At 38.1% G+C, this 8,339-nt stretch overlaps 1 protein-coding gene across 1 annotated transcript; it reads right to left on the reverse strand.

The window, feature by feature from the left end:
• Positions 1–1,955: 1,955 nt before the first annotated feature.
• gpr34l (G protein-coupled receptor 34 like) lies at positions 1,956–4,074 on the reverse strand. The gene is made up of 2 exons (XM_027019087.2): positions 4,018–4,074; positions 1,956–3,510 (listed from the first exon to the last, which is right to left on the reverse strand). Exons 1-2 carry the CDS (start codon positions 4,048–4,050, stop codon positions 2,452–2,454), a joined length of 1,092 nt encoding a protein of 363 aa, XP_026874888.2. The 5' UTR covers positions 4,051–4,074; the 3' UTR covers positions 1,956–2,451.
• Positions 4,075–8,339: the final 4,265 nt, after the last annotated feature.

Consider the following 8,339-nt stretch of genomic DNA (forward strand, 5'->3'; position numbering starts at 1 on the left):
TTATGACTGAGTACAACTTTGAGCAATTGCGGGTTAAGGGTCTTGCTCAGAGGCCCAATAGTGGCAACTTGGTAACCTTCCAATTACAAATCAAGTACCTTAACCACTGAGCTGCCACTGCCCTACTGCCCTACTGCCCTACTGCTCTACTGCCAGTGCTACTAACTTTTTTCCTTTTTTTCTGCTCGCCGCAGTGCTATGAAGGATAATTGCAATGGAGGATAAAGACACTCCATTCCCTCACTCACGCCTCACTCCGTCCATGCCGACTTGTTATACTTTTGTTAGCATTATGAATTCTTGTGCAAAATAAGTAATTATTTCAAATTGAATTGGTAACACTTCATTATTTATTACTAAGTTAGTAAGCACTTAAACATTAAGGAACCATTCCAATTAGTCACCAAAATAGTTCAAAATTATTTACCAGGCCTTTAACCATCAAACAATATAGTGGAGGAGTTGAATAAAACCCTGCAGATATCAGAAGTTTGTTGGCTGGCTGGTTAGTTTGTTTGAACAATGACGCTATGAAAACTATGAAGTATGGAAAATTATGTTTTTCGTGTTGAACAACTTCTATTTTAGGCTGTCAGTCGCTATATCTGCTGGAATATGAGTTTACTGGTGTTTCAGTAAACACGCATGTTGAGCAAGATTAGACACTACCCTTGCTTTTTTGGTTGTATAAACGTGTCCATGCTGATGTGCCAGTAGTTCAAAGTAGAAAAAACGCTGGTTACTACTTAGTAAAATGGCGAGAGAGAGAGAGAGAGAGAGAGAGAGAGAGAGAGAGAGAGAGAGAGAGAGAGAGAGTGCCCATACATGTGCAAGTACATATATATGTGTGTGAGAGAACGAGAGAGATCTGAGTTGACAGAACACTCTTCTCGTCTTTTAGGTCAAACCACTTCGCGCTCTTTACATCCTTCCGATGACTCATGTGAAAATCAGATAAGTGATACAATCAAACCCAGCACGAAGCTTTCTTTTCAAATCTAAGGCTTGCAAATATCAAGACAAAACCAGAAGGAGCCAAGCAAGGGTGCACAAGCAGGCAGTATAAAAGACACTAACAGCATAAAAAGAACGACATTCGTATTATTAGTAAGTATTATGCAGTTAATTGTAATTATGGAAGATGAGTATATCTGGTTTAAAAAACACATGTTTTTTGGTAAAACATACCTAATATAGGCTACCCAATTTTTAAGTAACTGAATATAATTTAACATATTTTATTTTGTTATTTATCGTCTGAAGGAGAAATGCCAAAGGAGAATTCAGATTAAATTAACATCTGAATAATTACATTCTGCAATTGTCAAACATTTGGTAAATGTCAAACTAGAGCCATTCTGGAGCACTCTAGTAAGTCCCTCCACAGAAAAATGTGTGGATCTGTAACAGCCCTACACAGAACTATGGTAATCCAAAATCATAACCCAGGCATGACAGCTTTGTTTGGAGAACAATAATAGAGAAAAATTCATATCCTTTGACTTTTTTTCCATTACAACTTAACAATCATGCCATTCGAGGATGCACTGATAGTAATCCACTGAAAAGTTGCTCACCTTGCTTTCTGGAATTACCCTTTGGTAATAGTTGTGAGGCTCTTTAAAAATTTCTAATACCTAATTTCATGCCACACAACCTTTTAAACATTTATCTATAAAACATGTTAAACTCTCTAGCTGAGGTTCTTCAAAAACCGCATGCAAGTGCATATGTAAAAAAAAAGTTACATACATTTTTCTGAACTTCCTTGTACAGGCTTACGAAAACAAGTCTGCTTTAAATCTACTTAACTGGAAAAATACAGGAAAATATTATCATGTGAATGTTCACAAAACAAATGAAAACTAATATTTGTTTGATTCTGTTTTTTTATTTTTATATATGTTACAATTTTCCTAAATTATTCAATTATTTACAAATATTACAGCATTTGATGACATCTTACACACATGAAAATAAAGATTGCTTTGCTGAGTAGGGATATTCCCTACCCTGTTGCACATTCAACATTAAACATGAATCATCCAGAATGCTTTCATCACAGTTCATGGCTAACAACCTATAACCTGATGAATTATGAAGAAGAACGCATAACTTACCACAAAAGCATGTTAAAGTCACCATAATGGCACACTGGTGAAAACTCAGTTAATCATAACATAAAAATATCACAACCTTTTCAGGTTGCTGGCAAAGGCTATTTGTTTTCTAACTGAGTAATATACTCTACAACCTGTGAACCAAGTCACTGACAAGTCTAAAATGAATCAAAGAATGGTAAATACAAAGCACCCAAGTCCACAGAGTGTATACACATTAAAATAGCTAGACATAATGAATAAAATTCAGAATACGTTATAGTTTGCGCTTCTCACGTTTCATGAAATTCTTATCATCTGTCGACTTGGAGTGGTTTGTTAATTCCTTGAGCTAGATTTCTGTAATGGAGCGGTTGATGCTGATCCTTCTCCTGTTCAAGTCATACATGTTTTTAAACTTGCCGTTCATGGCACACAGGAGGGTCTTCCTGTACACACTGGAGAGAAAGTAGTAAATAATGGGGTCCAGGCAGCTGTTGAGGGTGGACAGAAGCAGTGTGATCTCGTTCCAGGTGTGTAGCTGCTGCTTGCTCTCCAGCCTTGCAATGCTTTTCATCTGAGCCAGTACGTATGGTACTCGCACTAGATGATAAGGCAGGAAGCACAGGGTGAATATGCCCGGCACCAGGAAAGTCTTCAAGATGATCATCTTCCTGTCATCCTGGTTGTTGGAGTTGCCCTTCCCCATCTGAACAGTCCTGAGCTTCAGCGCAATCTTCACATAGAAGATGACAAAGAGCAAAAACAGACCACCGAAGAGGGCGACTACCATGAGGTTGATGCCACCCGTTAGCTGCCCCTGGTCGTGGAAATGAAAGCAAATTCGATTGCATGGGTTTTCCCATCTGCTGCTCATGAAGAACAGGCAGGTTACTAAGAAAAGGATAGACCAGATGGCATAGCTGGCTCTCCGGCTCCAGCAGACCTTCTGGACACGGAAGACCCACACTGGCTTGGTGATCTTGAGATAGCGGTCCAGGCTGATCAGGCTGAGGAAGGAAATGCTGGCATACATGTTTATGTAGAAGAGGATGCCCACCACTCGACACACAATGAAGGGACCCTGCCTGTTGTGGTAGTGAACCCTCAGCGGCAAGCAAAGAACCAAGAGCATGTCAGCCAGCGAAAGGTGCCGCATGTACACCGCCATGGAAGTGTTGGCATTGCGCTGCAAGAACAAGAGAAAAATGCTGATGCTGTTGTTGAGGAGTCCGATACAGCAGATGATGGAGTAACCGACAGGCAGGAGTGGTGACAGGGAATTGTCCCGGATCTCACAAACACTGCTGTTGTCACTGACGTTGTACCCCAGGGACATTGTGTCAATAGAGCACAGGCCAAACTTTTCAGTGGTTCTTTTCTTTCCACAGTCGTACCACGTATACAGATCCTGCAGTAAAATTACAGGGAATATATGAACCTTCAGTCATATGAACTGACTGGAGTTTTAATATCCTTATCACTTAAAGTAGGTGGAACATGTGAAGGTTCTTTCTCAAGTAAATATCTCCAACTGCAGTAATTTTTAACCTATTAAAAAGGTTTACACAGGTTCAAGCCCCTTTGAGACTATTTAGAAACAAGAGTAAAATAATATCATTAAAAAAAAAATGCTAAAAGATTACCAAAAAGTTATAGGATTACTCTTATGAATATTTTTCAGCATAGACATTATATGGTCTAATTTCCTCAGAGGATGACAAGAGAGAACATTCGCCAGACTTTTTTTCCCATTCAAAACTATGTAGATTAAACCCAGAACTGTGGATAAAGAAAATAACATCAACTCTACCACATCAAAACTTTGAATCACTATAAATCTATTTGTTGAAGATATCTGACACTATTAACAGCTTTAACTAAGTAATAAGTACAAGTAGTAAGCACAAGCTCTTACCTGTGTGACAGTCCTTTTTTGTCCGCCTCGCATGCAAGCACTACTTATGCATCCGCACTTGTGAGGGAAGTTCCTGGTGACGTCTGCACTGGGGGCTGGTTTGCAGCCAAGTGATCGGTTCAGGGAAATGTTAACTGTATTGTTAAAAATAGCACTGTGTCAAGTGTCACAGCTTACTTTGAGGGAGTTACTCAAAATGTGCCATTTATTGTACCCCAAATTCAGCATACACTGTTTTTCCTGTAATAATTTTGCAAAATTATTTTTGCATTCATCCAAAATATTTTATCCAAAACTCTTTCTCCTGTCAAGATGGTATTTTTGCATCAAAACTTTACACACAAATACCAAATGAATAGTTCGATCTACACAACAATTGCACACTGATGTGATAAACAGAAAGCAATACTAGCCTGTGTTTTGTGTGTTTTTAGTGTTAAGGTCACAGAAGTCTGCTGTAAAAGTCTCTCAATATACTCATATTTACATGTATATTCACAAATATACAGGTTATGTATGCATATTCAGTACATATACACAAAATAAACAAATACAAGTTTGAATGTTTATTTTTTTTAAATGAACAGTACTGCAACACATATGCTATATATACTGTAATACATAGATCACAAAGAGCAAAAAAGGATGAAATAGGGTTGTAATTCTGACATTAAAAATTAGGATGCATCTTGTCTCCTATTTTGGTCCAGCCACAAGCTCTTGTTGATATCACAGGTGATGTGCTCTCTGGCTAGACACAAGGGAAGTCTGGAGTGACATATCCAGCCTTGGCATTGTTCCCTCTTCAGTGTCACCACAAGCTTACTCCAACTCCTGGAGAAGTTGTATGTGTTGATGGGGATAGTGTTCATAAACTCTGGTTTCTAAATGTACAAATTAGTAATAAATGTTTTACCTATGAAAACGGGGTTTGGGTAATTGGTAAATGGGTGTGTCATTTGCATGGCAATGTTTTTGTGATGGCCCGAGTGCCGCGGGGCGAGGAGCAGGACGCACAGACTCCATCGGTTTGGACAGATATTTATTGACATACGAAGACAATGGCACTCACATATAAATAACACAAGCGTAGAACTTGAATACGAATACGTTTAACATTGACAATGAGAACAAGCATTTAAACATGAACTTGAACAACGGCAATGACCGACAGCGCTGCACACAATGACAGAGACTGAAATACACAAAGACAAAACACTAACCAGGTGCAGGTGTGTGCAGGCATGGTTACAAATAAACAAACAAGATCCTCCCAATGCATGCGGTGAGCCAAACCATGTAACTCGTGAGAGGCGAGCGTTCCGTGACAGTTTTCCAAAAGAAACACAGGTATTTGTTTTTTTATATCTTAGCAACTGCAAAAATTGTAATTAAACAATGTATATAAAATATGAATATGTATACAATTCATTAACATAGTGAATATGTATCGAATACTGTAACAGAGAATATGTAAACAATACTGTAACAGAGTGAATATGTAAACAATACTGTAACACAGTGAAAAAGCAGAGGGCTCTACCGGAAAGTGAAACATACTTGTACATAAACATATCACATTTCTTTCACATTATCAGAATTCCTTTCAAATGGAACGCAATATATTTGTTTAATACTCATCTTATGTCCTCTCAGTGTGCAATTAATTTTTTTATCTGATTTATCATCTGATTTATCCTGGGATGTCCATATCAATTATTTGCTTTCAAAGACAAGACCAAGGATCCACTATTTTAATGTTGCCAAAATAACTTGTCTGTAATGTTTTAAAACCAATATACCTGACCTTTATTTGTTCAGTCTTTCAGTATGCTAGCCCAGTTTGGGGCAGGCTAATAAAAAAAACCTCTGAGAGGAGTTGGAGAGAGTTCCAAAACACTGCTGCAGGATTATTGGCATCCCATCACGATCTCTTCCACTCCTGAGTGAAAGGGAGGACAAGGCCACCCTGAATATTCAAGCATCCTCAAGAATCGTTAATCTGTTCTGTATGGCCTCCTGCCTGCAGTCTCGACATCTATTTACATGCTTTGTGTGCACCAGGGATATGTAGTACCCATAAGCAGAACCAAAAAGTCATGAATGTTTTTATTGCTCACATTGCTTTTTAAACTAATTACTTATTTTATGGTTTATGTAATTGATTCAGTGTTTTTGTTTATGATGTTACTGTTGTAATGTTTGATGTATCCTGCCTTGTCAAGCTTTTATAAATGTACATGTTTATGCTTCTTTGAGTCTGATGGCTTTATTTGCCAACACCATGCTGATGATTCTTCCTCCTGACTGAAGATACAGTTTCTTCCATGATGTGGTCTTCTGTGAATTCTGCATTAAATTCTGTGTTTACTTACTTTTACTGAGAACAGAGTAAGTAATTGCAGTTAACTGTGTTTACATAATTGATGGCTATGTGGCCCACTGACACTGAATTTTGTTTAGTGACAAAAGTGTTTCTACAAATTACAGAGATGTGTTCACACTGACATCTATGCTTTTGGCTCAGAAGTGTGTGTCAAGTTTTGCACAACAAGTGCACCAGATTTGCAGACTGTGCAGATAAAAGGAGATTGGGGTTTTGGTTGTGGGGAAAGTGTATATGACTCTGTGGTGTTAGCAGAGAAACTTCATTTAATCAGTCTGCATCTGACTACAAAAAACTGCAATTGGGTTTAAGCTGTGATGACTTGGGTTAACAATATTGAATGCCTTTGCTTTCCGAATGAGCACATGGTGCAGCCAGTATTATGTGAAGGAATCTGTGTTTTTCACAAAAGGTTCTACAAATCTGAATCATATGTGACAATAGGTGAATGGTGCTTATAGTTTTGGCAAATGGGGATGTCTTTTGGTAAAGTTGAATTAATAGGCCAAGTTGAGTTAGAGTGTGTAAACAATCAAGAAAAACTAATATTATATTATAATTTTGGTTGGCCATTCTTCCTGATAAGTGAAGTGATGCTAAATGAGCAACACTATGTGGGATTGTAGGTGCTTTTAATGGACAACGAACTGTAAAGTATACAGTAATGGTAAAGACAAAAGTAGAGGGCTAAATACTCTCAAAAAATACTCAAGTAATGCATAATACCATATAACTATAGGTAATACCATTTAAGTATACTACCATGTAAAATACACTCATCGACTGCTTTTTCACCTTGCTAGCACCGGGTTGGACCCCCTCTTGCCTTCATTCTTTGTGGCTTAGATTCAGCAAAGTGCTCAAAACCTTTTGGTACATATTGATATGATAGCATCATGCAGTTGTTGCAGATTTATCAGCTGCACATCCATGATGCGAGTCTCTTATTACACCACATCACAAAAGTGCTTTATTGGATTGAGATCTGGTGTCTGTGGAGGCCATTTGAGTACAGTGAAATTATTGCCACATTCAAGAAACTAGTTGATGATGTAAGCTTTATGACATGGTGCTGGAAGTAACCATTAGAAAATTGGGTACACTATGGTCCTAAAAAGATATGGTCAGCAGCAATACTTAGGGAGGCTATGGTGTTTAAACATTCTTCAGTTCATTTTAAGGGGCCCAAAGTTTGCCAAGAAAATATCCCCCACACCATTACGCCCGAAACACTGATATAAGGCAGGATGGATCCATGCTTTCATGTTGTTTATGCCAAATTCTGTGTTCCGAGATGCTCTGCATGCCTCAGTTATGCCTCAGTTGTAACGAGTGCTTATTTGAGTTAATGTTGCCTTTGTAGCTGCTTGAACCAGACTGGTCATTCTCCTCTGACCTCTGTCATCAACAAGGCATCAACAGAGAACTGCGGCTCACTGGAGACTTTCTCTTTTTTGGACCATTCTCTATAAGCCATAGAGATCCCAGTAGGTCAGCAATTTCTGAAATTCTCAGACCAGCCCATCTAACACCAACAACCATGCCACATTCAAAATCAGTTAAATCACCTTTCATCCCCATGCTGATGCTCAGTTTGAACTTTGTCTACATGCACCTTGACCATGTCTACATGCCTAAATGCTTTGAGTTGCTGCCATGTGATTGGGTGACTGGATATTTGTGTTAACGTGCAATTGAACAGCTGTACCTGATGAAGTGGCTGGTGAGTGTAAGTGCAAAGCCTCAAAGGCATAATACTTTTATTGCTTATAATAATAATAATATATAATCTAACAAATAATATAAATAATAAATAAATAATATATAGCTGCCTAATAACCTAATAAAGTCTAAAAACCATTATGCATAATAACCTTACAACATTGCAAATTTAGGGCATTGTGATATAAGTAACCAGCCTAAATTGTTGACTGGT

This window comes from Electrophorus electricus, chromosome 6 (genome assembly GCF_013358815.1).
Source record: "Electrophorus electricus isolate fEleEle1 chromosome 6, fEleEle1.pri, whole genome shotgun sequence".
NCBI classification, from domain to species: domain Eukaryota; kingdom Metazoa; phylum Chordata; class Actinopteri; order Gymnotiformes; family Gymnotidae; genus Electrophorus; species Electrophorus electricus.